Genomic DNA, 23,502 nt, shown 5'->3' with positions numbered 1-23,502 from the left:
TAAAATAAGAGTGCGTTTTGATAAATACATAGGAAAAGCTTGTTATGCCCATGTTACTGCTCAATTCTGATTGGACAGTGTGTGAGTACCCGGATAGGCACATGAACTGAGGCACAAGGGAACAGATGATTTTGTTATGAGAAATATTTGTGCGCTCGTGGTAGGAAGTAATTCACTTCAAGTGTATAAAATACTATGGCCACGATTTCACTTCAACTTTAATGTAAACTAGTAGCAATTTAATAATATATAATACATAATAAACTATTTAGTTTTGACCGAGGCTAGTTGTCACGAGGACTTTATAAGATTTTGAATCCGATAACTCATATCTTTGTTTTTTTTCCTAGCAGTACTTTTGTTTGTTGGTTTTAAACACCTATAGTGCAAAATCCTCCAAAAAATAACAATATCGTCATATTTTTGTTGTAGATGGATAAAACAACAACAAGTGAACAAAGTGAAGGCAGGACTGTGTTCTCAGTGTCAGTCATAAATGCCTGGTCGGGGTAAGTTGTCATATGTATTAAAAGTTTTTTTTTTAAAGCCTGTATGATTTATTATTTCAATATGGCCAAAACAATGCCCCCCCCCCCCCTTTTTTTTTACATAACATTTTATATATTTGTTGTTTTATGGCTTGTTTTGTGTTTTACAATTGTTTTATGTAAAATTTGCTGTAAAGACTAATACTAACCCCATAGAATGTAACTCATATGCTCTACAATTGATGCATGTTGTCATAAAAGTCGACATGTACAGTATATCTTTTTTTTCTGAGCAATAACAGAGGAAATGTTTGATCACTTTGTTTTATATTAATGTAGCATAATATGTTGCATCATGTAGTATCATGTTTCAATCTGCTATTACTTTTCCTCACACCAGTGCATTTGGAGCATAGTGCATCAGCATAGTATGTGGAGAAAGAAAAAGAAAAAAAAAAACACTGCAATCCACAATGGGAATTACTACATTGATCCAAGAGATAATTAGTTTATTGATTAGGTTTGCACTTGCCTTTAGATACTGAAAACATTAACATACAATAAAGTAAATGAGGCAGGTTATCTTTTAAAGATACTACATTACTGCTGATAAAAATTATGGATGGTCAATGTCAACCAGCTTGATTACCTATATCTTTCATCCCTTATAAAATTAGTGACAAGTGAATGAGTTTAATTGTAATACTAATGACTCATATCTGAGCTCAGTTTGAGTGAATAAAACGATTTCTTTTTTAGTAAGTTTTGTTGAACACTAGATGGCAGTCTACCACGATAACATGCTATAAATTCAAGCGTATATCATTGATCTGATACTCGTTGATTATGATATAGGTACACATTAATTATCAGATTAGAAATAGAATTGTTACGAAACTATGAGGGTCAGTGCCTTTCATTAAGGAAAAAAATTACTATTGGCAAAAACAGCTTTCAAACTCCTATATCCCTTTTAGTTTCAGGTTTCTGAAGGAGTGCTGTCCTAAGAGGTCAGTGTTGAGTAGCTTAAATATGGTCCTCACTTTATCAAAGTTGGAAATATTTATATAGTGTATTTCAAGTCGAAAAGCGTTATGCTTTCTTATGATACAGTGACTTATACTATAATCTTCAGTCTTTAAACATAAAAGTCTTGATATAATTTTGAACTCTTTTAATGTGTGTTTTTGTCAAATACTTACTTACTACATTAGTCAAAGCTAAATAAGAGGTGCTTGATGCACCACCTTTATCTTTAGTTTTACATTGAGAAAACATATGACCTTTACAGACTCTGGAACTGAAGTTCACAAGAACCCTCCATTCAAGATGACTAATATATTATGCATACTCTTCATTATTAATGAACAGGAATCTCGTTACTCTAAGCCCCATCTGAAAGGGAGAATGGGGAAGAGAGGACAGGTGTTCATTTGATCCCTTGCTTTTTTTCCCTCAAACATACTGCCCTGCTTGGTCTACTGGATCGGAGCAGTTTCATGCATGCTGACTACTAGTTGTATAAAGTCTATCTGTTTGTTTTGGCCACTTAAGACCACTAGATCTAAAGCTCTGTTTTCACTCCAGAGACCAATTACAGCTGATTTACTGATGGAATTCTCAGTAAATGGAATGCTTTATCTGATCAGAGTAAAAAAATAGTTTTAAACTATATAGTTTAAGAGAACTGAAAGTTCTGGAAAAAGTGGATTTTAATGAACAGGTCGGAAGTAAATATAGTTAAATGGCACTTTACATTTTAAAGGAAAATCATAGTGGTACAAATCTATCTATATATCTATGATCTGCAATGACCTTTGTATCATAACACGAGGAAATTCTTCAGAAATTATGGTTAACACTTTATGCAAGTGGGTGTCAAAATGGAAGTTTTAGTTTTATACTGACATCTCCATTTTTTTTTTTTAAGGGGATCTCCAGATGAACAGAAGTACATCATGCAGAGCCGTGCACATTCAAAAGCAACTGTACGCAGCAATGGTCCCTTCAGCGTATTGGATGCAGTACTGTACGTGGCTCCTCCTCCAACTGACGCTTCGCAGCCTTCAAACACACTGGTGTGTGCCATAACAACACCACTGCTCCTTCAAAGTTGGGGGCGCATTTTCAACAGTAAACGCAACAATTTGGAAACTCGCCTTTGCATTTCCAATAGCATAGTGGGTAGAATAAAGCCGTCAAGCAGTGGCGTTTGTTTGCAAAGCAACGTTTCCCCTTGCTTTCAGCCTTATGGACAATATGAAGTGCAGTTATGGCAAAAAGGGGTAAATCCGTAGTGAGGACCCTGGAGGATTTGACGCTGGATTCGGGTTACGGTGGAGCCGCGGACTCCTTCAGGTCATCCAGCTTGTCTCTGTGCTGCTCCGAGGCGCACATCTCCTATGCGCATGGAGGGCACTGCTGGCATCTGACCGACTCCATGCGCAGTCGACACAACAGCCTAGACACCGTCAACACCGTCCTGGCCGAAGACGGCGAGACCCTGGAGTGTTCCGGACACTGTGCGAAACTTCCCGAGCTTGAGGATGTGCCCTGGAGCCTCGGGGAGGTGGAGAACGCGCTCAACAAGGAGGAAGAGTTGAGGTTCGGGACCGTGTCCGCGGATCTGCTGGCGCGCCTCTCCGCGCTCGTGAGCCGCGCGCTGGTGAGGATCGCCAGGGAAGCGCAGCGGCTGAGTTTGCGCTACGGCAAGTGCACCAAATACGAAGTCCAAAGTGCCATCAAGATGATCCTGTCGTGGACCATTTCGGTCAACTGCATCGCCGCGTCGCTCAGCGCGCTTTCCATGTACAACATGAGCACCGAGGATAAATTCAGCCGGGGGAAATCGGAGAGATGCGGCTTGGTCTTCTCCGTGGGGAAGTTCTTCAGGTGGATGGTGGACAGTAGGGTCGCGGTGCGCGTCCACGAGCATGCGGCTATATACCTGACTGCGTGTATGGAGAGCCTCTTCCGAGAGGTCTTTACCCGGGTGTTGAATAGCTCGGTGGTGGAGAAGGATAACGGGATCCCCAAATTTACACTGGAATCCTTTGAGCAGGCTCTGAGCAATGATTCGGAGTTGTACGGCCTCCTCTTACCCTATCAGCATCTCACATGTGGGAAAAATGCCAATGGTAAGTTTTGCACTTCAAAAGCAGTCTCACAAGATTAACAGATTAATTGCTTGTTTTATTCTGGGAGAGGGGGGGCACTTTGTTTTCATGCCTCACGTTCGTTTCAGATTTTAATTATTGTAATGTGGTGGAAAAATCGTAACCGGCGATGATGTTTATTCAGTCAGTGACATTAACTTTTAGGCCCATTGCCCAGAGTCTGACATCATCTGTGCATATATTATTACACTGCCTCAATGACTGAGTTTAGTGCACAAGAATATTACAATATTAATCAGAATTTGGCCATATATTCCGGTTATGCAAGCATCACCCTGATTGCAAATACCAGATTATGCCAATATTCAGGTTAAAGATATTTGTGAAATGTCAGGCTATTGAAGATGATGTGCAAGTGGCTGCATTTACATGCACAAAAAATAAATTTGCTCATTCTGTTTTATTGTTAAGGACATGAATGGGATTTAATGAGTTGATTGAATAACTGTTAAAAAATAATAAATGACAGAATATGGACCTTAATTGCAAAGTAATGTGCATAAAGACAGTTATTAAGATTTTTGGCCCTCAGATATGTGAGATGTAACTTAATTTTCCTGGGATGTGCTTTGATTTATGTGTACTTGTACGTATTAGACATTAGACATAGTTTGGTTGTGTGTGCCTTGTGTATAACTATGTGTTAGGGAGCGGTTCATTTCTAATACCATGCTCTAGCTGCATTTTCCATGGGTAATCAGCTCACAGTACCATCTTGTTCTTTTTAATGTATCATTTATACAGTTATGGTACTTATGAATGTGCCAACCAGAATGTTTCCAGGCTGTAGTTAACATAATCCAAGTGATTGACCCTGGAGCTAAGGGACTATTCAATGTATAACTTCCAATAATGCTTGCGCAACAATGTGGACCTGACAGTATTGCAGCACTGATGATGTCATTGATTTAATACAGCTGCCTGGCAGAAGGGCTTTTCTACAGTAGTCTATATATATACACACACACACTAACCTATACATACCATATATCAAGCAAAGTCTCGATGAATGACGAAACAAGCAAATCTCAGATTAGTTTTAGTGTATAACAGACAGATGTAAGTATCCCATTACTGAGTGTTCTCACCTCTGTTGAAATGCCTCATTTTGTATAGATTAAGAGGTGAGCGTTTCAACAAACTAATTACGAGGTGATTACATCTCCTCCATAGTAAGGTACATCTCTTCCTCAAGGGTGGTTTCAAGATGGGATGCCAGATAATAGCCCACCCTTTGTTCTTCTCTGGAGAGCTGTTTTAATTGCACTAGGGGTTTATTTTGAGAAACATAGAGCCTTCTTCCACTGTAAATTCTGTTACAGTTAGAATAAGCATACATTTTAGACATGCAATTGTTACACAACCTCTTAATTTGCTTGAATATGCATAACTGCATTACATGCGTTCCATAATGCAATCTGCAAGCTTCCTCCAGCCTGTCCTGCTGTGGTTTAGATGTGGAGGCAGTTGGTTCAGTTGCAGAGGTGGTCTGCTTTGAGTGTGTTTATGTGCCTGTGTGTATTTTGTGCCAAGCACCGAGGGGTATTTCAGTGTATGTTTGTGTGTGTGTGCGTTAATGGAAGCAGTGTTTGGAAGCCCAAGCATGACACGGCTCTAGTTGTACCAGGCTGCCCCAGTACACAGCAGGTTCTTTACTGTCTGGAGCTTTGGGTGTCAGGGATTTCTTCTGCAGCGGGTTTGCTGGAGGCATTAGAACAATTAATGGTAATGTTGGAGGATGAGGTAACACTGGCGTCTTGGTTTCACAGATTGTAGTTTTTAATACTTTAAACCCTTGTCTATTTTTATCTATCAGGAATCACTGAGAAATGGGAGAGCAACACAACCGAAGTCGGAATTCTAAAAGCTATCAATTGATTCTGATCTTAATTACTCAATTCAATTTGTCACATTGATGTCTTGACTGATCTTTCAGATTAGCTCTTGTCTTAGAAGAATGCAGGCAGTGCTGTGTTCAGTTTTTCCAGGTTCTTCTGAAGGCTCTTGGCCACAAACTTTGCTGAAAATGTAGATGATAACATTGCTAGAAATTTGCATTCTGCAGTGCAGCAATCCACCAGGAAAGACGATACACATAAAAAGTAAAGGCAACAACACCCTTCTGGGGTGAGATACCTGTCTAACTTGAATCTATAGCTCGAAGCAAGAGGAAATTTAATGTGATAGACGTTTGCATTCCAATATTGCACAATGATGTATTTTAAAGAGGTCATAATAAGGTTGGGTGGTATGACCAATATCTCATCTCATAGAATGACAAATTCTATGTCGCAATACATATATAGGACACAACAGTGTTTATGTCACAATACAAATATGACACATATATGGAAAAATCGTTTTTAATGGAAATTAAAGCCTCAGATGTCTTATATATTATATATTTGAGCTTTTCTTTGTGTTACATAGATAATGGTCACTACATTAATATAATGTTTTTAGCAAATCATTAAAATTATAAAAAGTCAGTAGAGTCAAAAATTATATAATATTATTTTAATAACAACAACAATAGCAACAATATATAATAATAAATGTAATTATAACAAGAAATATTTTTTATATTATATTTATATTATTTATAATATTATTTTATACAAATTATATATTATTTGATGATAGAATTAGTTTTTTTTGTGTATATATATATATATATATATATATATATATATATATATATATATATATATATATATATATATATATACAATATCACTACATTATAATCAACCAGACAAATTGATATTATAAGAAGACATTGGACAAATAATATTATTTTAAGAAGAAGAAGAACAAGAAAGTCACCTCTTTACATGATTTTTTTAGTTTCTGTTTCATCACTCTGACACTTGTTCTATCTTGCCTGTGAAACTTTTTGTGTTTATGACATTAGATATTAGACAGTTAAAAGTTCAGGCGATGATCTTCTGTAGGCATGTGATGTAGTATGTATGAGAGCGAAGCCCAATCGCACAGATGGCTCTCAGCATGACCGATGTGGCAGGTCCTGAGAGAGAAACACTCCTCTATTCATCAAAATTTACTGAACTATAAAACATAATGAGCTGAGCATTACACACTGTGTTTCTCACTCGAGCACAAGTATGTGCGGATTCACCCACACACATATGCACGCGCACACATTCCAGCTCTTGTAAATAAACAGACACACATATGGATGCGTGGCAGGAGTGAGGGCACCCACATTCACATAAACACACATACACAAGCTCATTGTCAACATACTGGGTTGATGAAGTGACACTCATTTTTTATGTAGATCTATTAATTTGTGTAAATTAAATAATTTGTAATTTTTTTATTTTTTTTTTAACTGGTTATACAGACCAACTTCAACGTTTTTTAATGAAGAAAATGTTTTGATCAAGTTCTGGATTTTTTATGTGGCAAAAATGTCAAGGTCTTATAGCCGTGCCTGAGATCGTTAAAAATCTCATTAAATGTCTGAAATTCTTGGGGGAAAAATATAGTTTGGCATTATCTGGTTTTTAAATTATTTCTAAAAAAGAATAAGAATTAGTGAAGTAATTTTACATAAACTTTAGTCTGCCAAATCAAATAGTGGAGTAACTAACATGGGGGGCGCTGTCTTATTGTCATGTGACAAAGAAAAAAAATGTCTCTAATATTATATTAATAAATATGTAAATAAATAAAAAAAACATTATAACTTGCAGATAATGCTCTGGCAATGTATTAGAGTATCTGTAGGCACATACCATAAACGTCTCTTCTATATTTCCCCACAGACTAGAATGAGATTACAAGCAGTCCTCACAGAGTCATGATAAACAAGGGCGCCCAAGACTGGAGGAAAGACCTGACCTTTATCAATGTAATGCCCAGACTGAAGTTTACAATTTAACATTACACATTCCAAGGGGAAAAAGTCAGATATGCATTTGTGGTGACTGCTATCAGCAGGCTCTTAGCAGTAGACAGTAATGATAAAAATCAGTTTGTGGTGCAAAGTAATGAACACATTCCCACAAGCCCAAGGTCAGACAGAGGTCAGACAGCCTCCTTCAATAGCAATCGATACCATTAAGGGTTTTGGCTTACTAGTTTGTCACTATGTTCAATAGTTGTAACAAGCTTCTATTGCTATATTCCACTTGGTATAATTCCTATCATATATTATAGGAATGTTCCGGGTACCATTCAAGTTAAGCTCTATTGATCGCATATGTGTCATGCTTATCACAGGCAACTCATTGACTCATCATTTGGTTGCTGAACAAACAAAGACCTTATTTGCAATTCACTTACGATAGCAGTCTATGGGGCATTCTAAATGGTTTAAAAGAAGAAGAAAAAAAGCTTTATTTATTATTTTGCTTATATTAAAGGGATAGTTCAACCAAAAATTTAAATTCTGTCATCATTTACTCACCCTCATGTAGTTCCAAACCTGTATGCATTTTTTTGTTTTGCTAAACACAAAAGAAGATATTTTAAAGAATGCTGATATAGCCAAACAATTTTGGCTCCCATTGACTGGAACCGAAGTTGATTTGGATTGTTGATTGTTTTCTTACCAACATTCTTCAAAATATCTTCTTTTGTGTCCCACAGAAGAAATAATGTGAGAGTGAGTAAATAATGACTGAATATATATATATACACTATATACACTATATTGGCAAAAGTATTGGGACACCCCTCCAAATCATTGAATTCAGGTGTTCCAATCACTTTTATTGCCACAGGTGTATAAAATCAAGCACCTGGGCACGCAGACTGCTTCTACAAACATTTGTGAAAGAATGGATTGCCCTCAGGAGCTCAGTGAATTCAAGCGTGGTACCGTGATAGGTTGCCATCTGTGCAGTTAGTCCATTTGTGAAATTTCCTCACTACTAAATATTCCACGGTCAACTGTTAGTGTTATCATAACAAAGTGTAAGCAGTTGGGAACAACAGCAACTCAGCTACAAAGTAGTGGACCACTTAAAATCACAGAGCGGGGTCAGCGCATGCTGAGGCACACAGTGCGCAGAAGTCGCCAACTTTCTGCAGAGTCAATAGCTACAGACCTCCAAACTTCGTGTGGCCTTCAGATTAGCTCAAGAACAGTGCGTAGAGAGCTTAATGGAATGGGTTTCCATGACTGAGCAGCTGCATCCAAGCCTTACTTCACCAAGTGCAATGCAAAGCATCAGATACAGTGGTGTAAAGCACGCCGCCACTGGACTCTAGATCAGTTGAGACGTGTTCTCTAGAGTGACGAATCACGCTTCTCTGTCTGGCAATCCGATGGATGAGTCTGGGTTTGGCGGTTGCCAGGAGAACAGCACATGCCTGAGTGTAAAGTTTGGTGGAGGGAGGATTATGGTGTGGGGTTGCTTTTCAGGGGTTGGGCTTGGCCCCTGAGTTCCAGTGAAAGGAACTCTTAATGCTTCAGCATACCAAGACATTTTGGACAATTTCATGCTCCAAACAGTTTGGGGATGACCCCTTCCTGTTCCAACATAACTGCGCACCAGTGCACAAAGCAAGGTCCATAAAGACATGGATGAGCCAGTTTGGCGTGGAGGAACTTGACTGGCCTGCACAGTCCTGACCTCAACCCGATAGCACAACTTTGGGATGAATTAGAGCGGAGACTGTGAGCCAGGCCTTCTCGTCCAACATCACTGCCTGACAAATGCACTTCTAGAAGAATGGTCAAAAATTCCCATAAACACACTCCTAAAGCCTGTGGAAAGCCTTCCTAGAAGAGTTGAAGCTGTAATAGCTGCAAAGGGCGGGCCAACTCCATATTAAACCCTACGGATTAAGAATGGGATGTCATTAAAGTTCATGTGCACGTAAAGGCAGGTGTCCCAAAACTTTTGGCAATATAGTGTATATACTATGGTTTAACATCACAATTTTAATATACATTTTTTTTTTATTATATTTTCAAATTTTAGGGTTTTGGTAAAAACTATGAAACTTCATATAATTTACGTTGAAAAACAGTAAAAGTGTATTCCCAGAAAAGCAGATTTTAATTCTTAAAGTCAATTGGTATATTAACAAAAATTTAATATAAAAAACATACTTAAAAAATACAGTAAGTTGTAAAATATGCAGGCACTAAAATTCCATACCGTCATACCTGAAACACTGTCACTGTATTTTTATGATGATTTTCTTCCAACTGCAGCCATTTTTTTACCATAAATTTAACAGGATTTTTTTTTTTTTACAGTTTTGACAGTTTGTAATACAGTAGTTAAATGTACCTTTTTATCCGAAATACCTAATTTAAGAAAAAAACAGTTTGACCCAAAAGATGTGCTCTCAGTTTTTAATCAAGAGCACCTCACCAAAGGGCTGAATTTTGAATACTCTGTGACATCCAACACCCACAACAAGACAACACATTCAGACATGCTTTAATGCGGTAGACCTGTACCTACTCACACCTGTTTGCTTTGTCACTGGCTGTTCTCTGCTAATCTAGAAGATGACATTGCTGCTCACATCCTGTGAAGATCTCTTCTCTGTTAGTGAATAGATTGGTGATCCTGTAAAAGAGAAAGACATAAAGAGTGAAAGAGACAGAGAAAAAGAAAGCCACTGTGAATGTAGTGGTGCTCAGATGAAGAGGTACTGCAGGCAGCCAGCACAAAAAAAAAAGGCTGATGTAATTCAGAGCTCTTTTTTTTTTTTGAGTAGAAGGATTCATTAAATATAACACCTTTTCATGTCAGACTATACCATGGTGTGTGTTTTGTCTGTGTGCATGTATGTGTGTATGTTCATGAAAGATTTGTGTGTGGGAAACCACCACATGTGCAAGATTGCAGTTATAAATGTGCACACTGAATCAAAACAACAGAAACCATAGTTCATATTAAGGTGTTCAGGGTTCTTTTACTTTGGACTTGGAAAAGCAAAAGTCTGTCATCCTGTGTGACCGATTGCTACAGCTTCATCCTGTGCAGTTGGCATATGGTTTTTGTTATTTCAAGGTATGTGTGTGTGCATGTATTTTTTTCTGCTTTCATGACATTTTTATTACAAACACATGCTCCTTCCAGAATGAAACGTTTCATGTAAAAAAAAAAAAGGGGGGGGGGGGTGCACTGCTAACATGATAAGGTGACCCATGTATCATCATCCTCTTTCTGGAGAGGATGGACACAGATGCATTCAATTAACGGTGCAAATTGCCACAAGTTATACCGCAGAAAATTAAGTTTAGAAAGAGCCTACTTCTTTTGTTCCAATGACATAAACAAGAGAAATCAATGTGCAATCACTGAAGTTGGTCTGTGTTGTACTTGATTCTGTTTTCCATTAATGTGGCTACTTATTACAGTACTGCTTTGCTGCTTACTTCTAATGGCATTAGATAGGTTGAGACATTTACAAAATGTATCAAAGCTTGAAAGCTTTTTAGAAAGCATTCAGACTAAATTTGGGTTTAGTTTCTCAAGCCCTCTTGTCCTGTGACAAACAAACTGGCAATTTCACATTTACATTTAGATTTAATCGTTTAGCAGATGCTTCTGTCCAAAGTGACTTTTACTCATAATTTTAAATCTGATGGTATGAAACCAAATTTCCACCTGCCTGTATTGGGATTTTGGTAAAAACATAACATTTTTTTAATGATAGCTTTTATTAGATCTTCTTCAAATTTTGGTCATATGGAGTAAACCAGGGGTTCCCAATTCCAGTCCTCACTCCTCCCCACCCTGTACAGTTTGTGTTGCTGCATCCCAATTCACCTACTTATACTACGCCCTAAAAGTATGTATTCTTTTTGTGAAGAAAAACAAACATACTTTTGAGTGTGTAGCAAAAGAGTAGACAAGCTATCAGTCATTAAATTGCGTCTTTTAATCGCAGTTACACGCATCCTGTCACTGTAAACTGGCCTGTCAATCATCTTGTCACTGTTAAAATCCTCCACATTTCATTTAATTTAAGTTACTGCTGTAGTGGAGTGAAAAGAAGCAGCACATTGATCTGCCATTCATGGGTCTTTCATGTGGAGAACTCTCCTCATGTGTTTGCATAATGATGCATTTAAAAGTGCCCTAGAATTAAAAATTGAATTTATCTTGTCATAGTTAAATAACAAGAGGTCAGTACATGGAAATGACATACAGTGAGTCTCAAACTCAATTGTTTCCTCCTTCTTATATAAATCTCATTTGTTTAAAAGACCTCCGAAGAACAGGCGAATCTCAACATAACACAGACTGTTACATAACAGTCGGGATCATTAATATGTACGCCCAGGGCCGGCTCTAGCCCTTTGGTTGCCCTAGGCGAGATTGCCCTAGCCCCGAAATCGCATACTACATGAGTAGGTACTACATTTGAATTTGAACGTACTTCTCGACCGTTAAAACAGTACGTTCTATATAGTATGAATATGGGTAGTATGAATGGAATTCGGACGTACTACATCCGCCATGTTAATGTTGTCACTTGTCATGCGTCATCACAACAGCGCGGAAATTTAAAGGGCCTGCTCTACTCCGCTTTCATCAGCAATGGTTTTTTTATTAATGCATTAATGCATTATTTTTTTAATAATTCAATCAACAGCTTAAAGGAGGCGTCGGTCAGCTGCTTGCAGATCACGCTTTCTTCAACAGCTTGTTAAATATGCCAAAGTATAATCACCTATTTAGCTAGGAAATTTTACCTCAGAATAAAAATACATCTGTGAATATCACGACAGAGGCTGATTTGAAGCAATGAAATTAAGTAATTTATTGTTAAAAATGAATGCATATATAAATACACGATAAACAAAAGACATGAATAAATGAACAAACTAGAATACATTATATATAAATAAATAATGTGTAGATAGACAGAGAGGGCGAGAGAAATACACAACACAGCCTAAATATTAAATACAATATATACAAATAAATACAATAATAATATACATATTCTAAAAAAACTACAAACTGTGAGCCCTATAAACTACTACCGCCTGAATGTTGCTGTCCGTTAAGTTTTCTAATCTCATTAAACTGCTTAACATCGAACGTCTCCGTTAAATAAAACAGTGTTAGCAAGCGGATGTAACTTATCTCGACCTGTTCGTTAGCTTGATGTGCTGTCAGTAATAATGATTAAACATCTTTTTACAGCCAACTCTTAATCTTCTCATTACATTGTTTAAACTTTCGATAAGTCAGCCGTTTACTTACATAATGTTAAACAAGTGCAATTTAACCACAATAAACACCGTTTTTCCTGAGGTACTTAAGGACTTGAATGAGCTGCATATCGCCGCTTTCCGCCATTTTTGAATATGAATATGAAGAATCCTCTCCTGTGGCATCACGGGATAGCGCAGCGTCCATCGAATGCCTACTACAGAATTCGGGCGGAAGTAGTAGGTCATCCGGGTACTTCTCGCCTACTGTTTTTCGAATACTATGAATTCGGACATACTACTCGCCTCGCATACTGTTTTTCGCATACTATATAGTAGGGAAGTATGCGATTTCGGGTCTTTACATCCATGTAGGTTATCAGTGAAGTTACGTTTGCTAGTAATACGTAGCAAACTAGCAAAGTAACTAGCTAGCTAGTGATAGCTTAGTGACAGCAATGAAACGTTCAAGGTGATGATGCACAATACTAAGCAAATTTATTTCATTTAACACCTTAATGGCTGAGATGAGAAGATTTACCTCTATACTGGGTTTTCCTTTTATCTTCTTGCTTTCTCCGTTTTCGTCCCTGTGCACCGGAGGGTTTATTAGACCGCTTCATTTTCTTCATCAACTGCGCACTTGCCTAATGTAACGTAACGTAACATAACGGCGACCCTAGAGGGCGCCCGCGCCCCCAACATATTTGTCGCCCTAGGCAACCGCCTAGTTCGCCTATAGCAATCGCCGGCCCTGTGTACGCCCCCAATATTTGCATATGCCAGCCCATGTTCAAGGCATTAGACAAGGGCAGCCAGTATTAATGTCTGGATGTGTACAGCTGAATCATCAGACTAGGTAAGCAAGCAAGAACAATAGCGAAAAATGAGAGGTAGCAATAATAACTGACATGATCCATGATATTTTTAGTGATATTTGTAAATTGTCTTTCTAAATGTTTCGTTAACATATTGCTAATTTACTGTTAAATGTGGTTAAAGTTAACATCGTTTCTTACTGTATTCACGGAGACAAGAGCCATCGTTATTTTCATTATTAAACACTTGCAGTCTGTATAATTCATAAACACAACTTCATTCTTTATAAATCTCTCCAACAGTGTAGCATTAGCCGTTAGCCACAGAGCACAGCCTCAAACTCATTCAGAATCAAATATAAACATCCAAATAAATACAATACTCACACAACCCGATGTATGCATGCAGTGTGCATGACGAACACTTTGTAAAGATCCATTTTGAGGGTTATATTAGCTGTGTGAACTTTTTTTATGTTGTTAAAGGCAAGCACAAGCTCTGTGGGCGGGGAGCACGAGATTTAAAGGGGCTGCAGCATGAATCGGCTCATAGTTAATGATGCCCCAAAATAGGCAGTTAAAAAAAATTAATGAAAAAAAAATCTATGGGGTATTTTGAGCTGAAACTTCACAGACACATTCAGGGGACATCTTAGACTTATAATGCATCTTGTAAAAAAACGTTCGATGGCACCTTTAAAAGTTAATGGACTAATAGTTCTTTATAAAAGTCCGCATTGATGTTGCAGATGAAATGGATAACATTAAATATATTTTATCAGGTTAAATGTTGATTATTAGTCACTTAAATCCCTTTATCTAAACATCTTTACTTAACCATCGGTCACACACATTCGCCATGTTTGTAGTTTTTTAACACTTTTTATTCATGTTTGTAGTTCTGAACCGAATCCACCTCCAAAGCAAAATGGGTTGTGGGCAATATTAGCTGTGATAGTGTGCACGGATCCACACTTTCAAAATCTACTAGAAATAGTAGACCATCTGGGGACTTTTGGCATACTCTTTTCAAAATACTTTGGGACACACTTATTGTAATCTCACATTTTACTTAGGATGGATAGTATTCACATTGGGACGCAGGGTCCGTCTCTCTTATCTGACATACCTGATACAGATCATTAGAAGGAAACTTCATAAACTCTGGTGTGTTACTATTGACAGGGTCCCTACGCAGCACAGGCTATCTGTTGGAGTTCACGTCACTTGTCAAAATGTGTTCATTTGCAACACCCTGCAACATCTTCAAACACGGATGAAACTCAATTCGCACATATTAGAGGTGTTTAGGGTTTGATGCCATAATATACTTCTGTAAATAAATATAATATACATTACTTTCATTTAATATACATGTGTATAATACATCCAAATAAAAATGAATTATAAATTTCACTTAATCTAATGTCAAATTCAAAAGCCCTAAACTGAATGATAAATTTATGTTGCGATCGTTAATATGGAAATAAGCATAATATGGTTAATTTAAATACCTTTTTATCTTATTTAACGTGTCTCGCGCACTTTACACACTTGGTTCGGATTGGAATCTCCTATAAGATAGCAAAATACCCCTCAAATGGGACTGAGTGTGTCAGATAAGGGACATACGGAGAGGGGTGAGGACTGAAATTGGGAACTCCATGGAGTAAACCAATGTTCCACTGAAGACCAGTATTTCAGTATTGGCCATTTTGTTGTACTGCTGTATTTTTCCAATACTTTAGTCTGTTTAGATCAAGGTTGCCTGAGCAATGTAAGATCTGTGTGTGTATTTGTGTATATTGGTCGTTCTGTTCTTGCACTTTTTGTTTATCCATTTGTGTGTGTGAATCTTAGCCATGGGGAAAGTTTTGTAACTGAGTCATTAGAATATTCATATTTTATGCCCCAGTCGTGGAATCCTGGCTGGCCTAGTGACTGTGATTCAGATGATGGATGACAGAGGGTGTGATTTATGCAAACAAAGGATTAAATTATGACTAAAATACTGTGTCATAGTGTTTGAGATTTCAAAAACATCTGGATCACAGCATCATCTTATTGTGAGGTGTTTGGACATGATTGATGGGAAGGACTTTTTGTGACCTTTCCAAAATGACATCCAGTAGAGTTGGTCAATCTGGTCAAATATCAAAAAAATCAATCTCTACATTACTGTTTAAAGGTTTAGGGGCAGTAAGACTTTCATGATGTTTTTCAATTTTATATCACCAGCAAAAATATTTTAAATTGATCTTTCTTGAATATTCAATATATTGGCCAGCACTAATAACTATTTAAAAACTTGTTTTTAATGGTATTTTTGTTGTTTCACTTCTTAACTGTGTCATGACCCATCTTGTCATCTGTCTGTGGTGGCTCATTAGTCTGCTCTCTTTCTGTTTCCTCAGAAGTTCTCCTTTTTTAGGATTTTACTCTTGTAGTTCTCTTTCAGGGAGTCTTTAAGGAAGTCCCTCTTAGCTGTTATAAACATCTTCAGAGAAGTTTGTGTAATTTTACTGGTTTCAGGTGACTTGTCTTTGATGTAATTAGGGGAAGTGGTCCACAAGCAGATGGCTCATGTCGTGACCATTAATCATATGCACATGGGCATCATGCCTAAATGCTAATGATGATAACAAGTTGTTTGAAAGTATGACTAATGGTTTTCATTTATTCAGTTATGTAATACTTGATATAGGCTCAGCTTTAGTGCCTCATTCTCTGAATTGAGTTTACAGTGCTACTTTTGAGGAAGAACCTAACAAGGACACACACAAAATAAAATTACTACACGCCCAGGCATGTTAACAAATGCAGCACTATGCAGCACATTTGCTAATATGCAGCAGAGATGCACAGACTCGTAAATTCTGTGGTTTTAGCTTTTCAACTATCTGCAGGGCCACCAGATCGCAATTAATTTCTGTTTACACATACCCTTCAGTGTTTCATGGCAAAATGAAGTGCTGTGGATCATGTTGACTAGGCTAACTCACTGCACATCTGAGATCAGTCCTTGTCTCCAAATCAGAATACTGCCGTGATGTGGTAATGGCTGCAGTTTTCCAGAAAGGTATCATCCGAGTCTCAAGTTACTCTCTCTATCCTTGCCATCTAAAGCTATAACGCTATAAATAGGTTTCTACTCCAGTATATCCAGAAAAAAACTTGCCTGCCATTTTCTATTTGTCTTCAGAAAGTATGCTCCCAATTGTGTCTTGTGCACTTCCCTTAGGAAGTGGGTTGTAAGCGCCTGCATCACATAAGAAAGAAGTAATCTTCCCGTGTGTTTGCCTGACCAACCAAAAGCCTTGTGGTGAATGGTCAGAGTTCCCCGCCTGCACACACGGGTAAAAACGTTTCCATCCAATTTAGTCCATTCACTCTCATAGCCGAGGCCGAAAGTAGGGCAGCCAATGACTAAACGCTGAGCTTCCTGGGTAAGCCTTTATTCGAATGGAACGATAGGGTTGAAGCTGGCAGTCGTTTCGACCTGGAAAGCATAGTGACGTAGTCTAATCAAACAGACGCACTGAAAATCCACTCACCGTAGCTTCGCATGCACCAGACCGCATTCTTTAATAGGGCTGTCAAAAAGAGAGTGACCATCTGGAAAACAAAGTATTGGATGGAGTATGTCATACAATGTTGAACTTTTCCTCTCTACATGAGCTCAGGAGCGCACTACCAAGCTTTGCTTGACTTTTTTGAAGGAGTTATATGATGAAGACGTTCTCCATCTTCTGAAATAAAATAATTTGATGTACTATGAAAAAAAACACTGCAGCTTTCAAAACTTGAAACTTTGTTTCAGCACGGATTGTCATTTTAAACTGCCAAAATGTAATACAGACTTGGCGAACAGGCTGTTATTGAAGGATGGAGCTGTTAGAAACTATATTGGAGCTGACAGCAAACTGTTACGGGTGGCTGGTAGAGAGATGAGGCAGATACGGATTTCCACGATAATAGAGACTTTACTTCAAACAATGGCAATGAACAACAGACAGACACCTTAACAAAACAGAGAACGGACCAGGAGTGAAGGGAGTGAGTGCAATATAAGGGGAGTGCTGACAATAGAGTCCAGGTGCAGGTGATGAGTGACGATGAGGAGCAGACGAGGGAAGTGAGTGCAGGTGTGGAGAACAGGAGGATTCTGGGAAATGGAGTCCAGGGAAACAAGGGAACTGTAACAGTACCTCCCCCTCCCGGTAGGCGCGTCCTCGCGCCGTAGATGTAACAACCGGGAGGGGGGCGGGCGCCCTGGAGACCTCAAACCGGAGCAGGGGAAGGAGTAAACTGGAGTGGAGGTCTCCAGGGCAGGTCCAAAAACCATGGCGGGTCAGGAGCCGTGGGCAGCCATGGGGGGTCAGGAGCCGTGGGCAGCCATGGCGGGTCAGGGGTTGAAGGCAGCCATGGCGGGTCAGGAGCCGTGGGCAGCCATGGCGGGTCAGGAGCCGAAGGCAGCCATGGCGGGTCAGGTGCAGCGGGCAGCCATGGCGGGTCAGGTGCAGCGGGCAGACATGCAGCAGGCATACATGGCGGGTCAGGTGCAGCGGGCAGCCATGGCGGGTCAGGTGCAGCGGGCAGCCATGGCGGGTCAGGAGCCGAAGCCTTAGAGGCGTTGAGCCCAGGCGTCGCTGAAGGACTGGCGGGTGATGGCGGAACCGAAGGCTCCGCCGACCGAAGCGCAGCCGGGGCTCCAGAAGGCCGCAGTGAAAGCAGAAGGACAGCCAACAAAACGAACACCGGGGGGAGTGAGGAGGCCAACTGAATCCGAGGGACGGAGTGACGGAGCGGAGACGGAGGAGTGAAGTCCAGAGGGGAGGGCAGGCTGATGAATGACCAAGGTGTGAGTGGAGGCAGGATGGAGACTGGTGAAGCTGGAGGACTGATGGGCAACGGTGGAGCAGAGGGAGGTTGGAGCCGGGGTGAAGGTAATCGCCCAGAGGTCCGAGTGGAGATCTGGGCGAGGGGGCTTGTGGTGGAGGTGCAGTATAGACATGACTGGGTGGCGGCGGGTGAGGGCGGCAGGGTGGGAAAACAGTCTTTGGGCTGGAGAGTTCAATCACAGAGACCATACTAGGAGCGGCTGGCTCGGCGGCGGCGGCTGGAGCGGCAGGCTCGGCGGCGGCGGCTGGAGCGGCTGGCTCGGCGGCGGCGGCTGGAGCGGCAGGCTCGGCGGCGGCGGCTGGAGCGGCAGGCTCGGCGGCGGCGGCTGGAGCGGCTGGCTCGGCGGCGGCGGCTGGAGCTGAGGGCTCGGCGGCGGCGGCTGGAGCTGAGGGCTCGTAGGCGGCGGAGACTGGAGAACTTTGCTCGGCGGCGGAGACTGGAGAACTTTGCTCGGCGGCGGAGACTGGAGAACTTTGCTCGGCGGCGGAGACTGGAGAACTTGGCTCGGAGGCGGAGACTGGAGAACTTTGCTCGGCGGCGGAGACTGGAGAACTTTGCTCGGCGGCGGAGACTGGAGAACTTTGCTCGGCGGCGGAGACTGGAGAACTTGGCTCGGCGGCGGAGACTGGAGAACTTGGCTCGGCGGCGGAGACTGGAGAACTTGGCTCGGAGGCGGAGACTGGAGAACTTTGCTCGGCGGCGGAGACTGGAGAACTTTGCTCGGCGGCGGAGACTGGAGAACTTTGCTCGGCGGCGGAGACTGGAGAACTTGGCTCGGAGGAGACTGGAGAACTTGGCTCGGAGGAGACTGGAGAACTTGGCTCGGAGGAGACTGGAGAACTTGGCTCGGAGGAGACTGGAGAACTTGGCTCGGCGGAGACTGGGGTTGAGGGCCATTTCATCCCCTCAAATACAATTAAAATCCCCACAGGCACTGGAGCTGGCTCTGTGGGGACTGGAGCTGGCTCTGGAGATACTGGAGCTGGCTCTGGAGATACTGGAGTCGGCTCTGGAGATACTGGAGCGGGCTCTGGAGATACTGGAGCGGGCTCTGGAGATACTGGAGCGGGCTCTGGAGATACTGGAGCGGGCTCTGGAGATACTGGAGCGGGCTTTGGAGATACTGGAGCGGGCTCTGGAGATACTGGAGCGGGCTCTGGAGATACTGGAGCGGGCTCTGGAGATACTGGAGCGGGCTCTGGAGATACTGGAGCGGGCTCTGGAGACATTGGGGCCGCTTTCTTCCTCCTCCTCCGCTTACTGGGCCCAGTAGCGGAATATGGGTCCAGCCTGGGGCAGGCAGGGAGTTCGCTGGAGCGGTGTGCGGAGGAAGCCGGAGGTTGACTAACAGGACCGTCCAAAAGAGTTTCTGTATGGACCTGACGACAACACTGATCCTGAACCTCTTTCACTAAGAATTTGGAGCCATTCAACCACAAAATTAAATTGATAGTTTCGCTTAAGGAGAAACAAAAAACAGGTTCATCAAAACGGATAGTGTCGTCATCCAATCCATCCAAAAACAGGGAGATCAACTGAGCGTCGGGCCAGTTAGACAAGTAAGCAAGCTCAACGAACTCCTCCACATACCTCTCCAGCGAACGTCCTACCTGCAGGAGCCCGATAATGCGTTCGCTGGCTGTTAGGGTGAGAGGCGATGGAGGAGCTGGATCCAGGGAGCTGGGGAAAGTCTCCATTTTTTTTGTTCGTGGAAAATCCGGTCGGTTTAGGTCCGTTCTTCTGTTACGGGTGGCTGGTAGAGAGATGAGGCAGATACGGATTTCCACGATAATAGAGACTTTACTTCAAACAATGGCAATGAACAACAGACAGACACCTTAACAAAACAGAGAACGGACCAGGAGTGAAGGGAGTGAGTGCAATATAAGGGGAGTGCTGACAATAGAGTCCAGGTGCAGGTGATGAGTGACGATGAGGAGCAGACGAGGGAAGTGAGTGCAGGTGTGGAGAACAGGAGGATTCTGGGAAATGGAGTCCAGGGAAACAAGGGAACTGTAACACAAACTCAGAGTTCTGTTACTTATTTTTTTATGTTACATCAAAGTCTTAAAGTCCGCGTGAACCGGAAGTTGCAAACGACTTTTCTCCAGTGTTGTGACGTATTTCCAAGTGAAACGGAATATTGAATAGAGGGCAGGGTTTTACTTTAGCGCTCCTCCTCTCCATCTCTCGCTCATAGCAGACTAACGGTTGGAGGGGAGTGGTTTAAGCGATTTCAACCCAAGCCATCAAACTGATGTCATTAGAGAAGGGGCACCGTTGCAGAGGGAGGAGCATTTTCAGATTTTGATTAAATATTACAAAGCCAAACAATTTTTGTGTGTGGATTGACTTGCACGGATGAATTGTTCACCACAAAACTAGCAATTTTGATTTCATGTGTACTTTAAAGGCACAGCAGCATTTACGACAGTGTGATTCACTAAAGGAAACTGTAGGGGGAGCTTCGCAAATCTTACTGAGTTCCGCTTTAAAGGGGTCATGACATGGATTTTTTTTTTAATATGTTCCTTGAGGTTTACTTATAATGTTAAGGTTTTTGCACAAATATATATATGTGGAAAAACAATTATTTTCAACCCTCATTTTGACCCTCTGTCTGAAATGATCTGTTTCTGAGATTTTCTGAATGCATCGCGATTCTCTCTCGAATCGATTCTGAGCTTAGTTTTTAACAGCAGATGGCACTGCATGCTTTAGAAACAGCCATACTTTGCTTGCTTCCAATTCCTTACATACACACACCATTTGAACCTTCTATATAAAATAATCATTCATAAAGTTCGAAAAGGCTGAAGCGAATTACAAATGTGTTTGCAGTTGACTGTTTACATTAACCTCGCGTCATGAAAGCATTCTGAGGTGCAAGTACGTTCTCAGAATCAGCCGAACGCACGAGTGCTCTTCTTCATGAGCATTTGAGTGTGCGGTTAAATACTAGCCTAGAGTGCCATCTGCTGTTAAAAACTAAGCTCTGAATAGATTCGAGAGAGAATCGCGATGCATTCAGAAAATCGCAGAATCAATCCACGAATCTTGAAGCATCGATTTATTTTCGTAACCCTATTTTAGTCTCTACAGAAATGAGCAAATGAAGTGCTTAAACAGGACTCGTCAAAGCCAGTGTTCCTTTATGCTTCTATTTACTCATCCATTTGTACAATTGTTGGCAGATTCAAACACGTGGAATAAAGTGAATGGGCATCTGTATACTGTATCCAGTGTAGACAGCGTCAGTGATTATAATGGATTCAGTTTGCTTTTGACACGACGCTCGCATCCGGTGTAGGCAAGTGTCAGCCGTAATGGGTTAAGGTGCAGTGATGTAAAACTATTAGTTGATATCTTGCTCTGGAGGCAGTCATATGCAAATGCACTTGCCCGTGTGATGTCACAAGTCCCCCAGTATACAAACAAGTCATTTTTGGAGCTTGATTAAATAAATGCTTTGTTTATAATGAGGACGTTAAAAACTATGAAACATGCAGGATGTTTTAATGGTACAAAGACCTCTTACATGTCAAAGATCAAGGCAGTTTTGATTTCTCATGTCATGACCCCTTTAAATTTTCCCTGAAATCTTTAAATTTTCCCTGAATTCCACAGGTCAGGGTGGACAACAGTCAGACAAGCTCAGAAATTATGTTTTAACATTTTAGGTTAAGACTAAAAAATTTGATATGGAAATTAAAGAGCAGTTTTGGTTAATTGTAGAGGGTTGAAGCATCTTATCAGTGACTCATATACACTATCCTCCCACTCCTACAGGCATTCAAAGGAGGTGACAAACGTGCTGATTTCTGTTTTCTTATTTCTCCAGGGATGTTAGCCTTTATTACAATCCATGACAAAAGAAAATTCCATGGTTGCAAAAGATCTGTCAAATTTTTTTGGCATTGTTTTAAACTACACCTGCAAAGAAAATATGACATCAGATGACTGACTGATTCTGCACTGATTCACTGATCTGAAAATATCTCAGAATGAAACTGAAAAAAAATGTCATTTTAAGGAAGATTTGACTCATTTAGAAATCACCTTGTGCTTGTCAGATGACCTATATTCTATGAAACCATTTAAAGGAAATTTATTTAAAAGAAGAAGTAGGGGTTTTTTATTAGAAGAATATATAGAAACATTGTGGTTTAGGATCAAGGTCGTACGTCTTGTCAAAATAAAAACTGCGGTACATTCAGTAGATAGTGAGTTGTCTTTGTTGTTTCTGTCAGCAGTCCATAGTTAAGCAACATGTTTCAAGGGATCGTGACAGATCTGGTTCATATTTAACAAAGTTATCAGATTTGCAGTAAGAAATATTTAGATTGTCCAAGCCCGAGGTGATCTAAGGATGCATCACTGTCATTCCAAATCGCTAGCTGGATCAAAGGAATTCTAATGAGAATTAATCCATAGTCCGATGATTAAATGTTCCATGTCTATATGTCTATATTAATATCAAATCAGTTTTGAAATTGATTCATTAGCAATAATTTACTTTAATGTGAATCTTACCATAGTTGATTTTGATGGATAACAAGTAATACTGCAATGTAATGTGCAAAGAATACATAAGAAAACAATTCATACACTACTGTTCAGAAGTATGGTGCCAGTAAGTTTCTTATGAAAAGAAATTAATGCTTTTATTCAGTAAGTATGCATTAAATTGATCAAAAATGACAGTAAAGACTTTTTTTTTTAAACAAAACTGTTCCGAAATATTTCAATTTATAATAAATACTGTTCTTTTGAAAAAAAATTCAGTTTCTGCAAAAAATATTAATCAGCACAACAGTTTTCAACATTGATAATAATAAGAAATCTTTCTTGTGCACCAAATCAGCTTATTAGAATGATTTCTGTATTTTTTTTTTTAGCTGAAATAATGGCTGCTAAAAATTCAGCTTTGCCATTACACAAATAAATAACATTTTAAA

General features: G+C 40.3%; 1 protein-coding gene across 2 annotated transcripts in view; it reads left to right on the top strand.

The window, feature by feature from the left end:
• The first annotated feature begins 447 nt into the window (after positions 1 to 447).
• The window catches only part of btbd11b (BTB (POZ) domain containing 11b), an 80,906-nt gene continuing 57,851 nt past the window's right edge, over positions 448 to 23,502 (top strand). Inside the window, exons 1-2 of one of the 2 annotated variants that reach the window (XM_067390180.1) lie at positions 448 to 509; positions 2,419 to 3,625. In XM_067390180.1, the coding sequence (XP_067246281.1) occupies positions 2,761 to 3,625 (865 nt within the window). In that variant the 5' untranslated portion in view covers positions 448 to 509; positions 2,419 to 2,760. Of the gene's footprint in view, positions 510 to 2,130; positions 3,626 to 23,502 lie in introns of those variants that run through there. The other variant, XM_067390181.1, reaches the window with a different exon arrangement.

Source organism: Chanodichthys erythropterus, chromosome 7 (assembly GCF_024489055.1).
Source record: "Chanodichthys erythropterus isolate Z2021 chromosome 7, ASM2448905v1, whole genome shotgun sequence".
NCBI classification, from domain to species: Eukaryota; Metazoa; Chordata; class Actinopteri; order Cypriniformes; family Xenocyprididae; genus Chanodichthys; species Chanodichthys erythropterus.
This window is presented reverse-complemented; position numbering and strand designations above follow the sequence as displayed.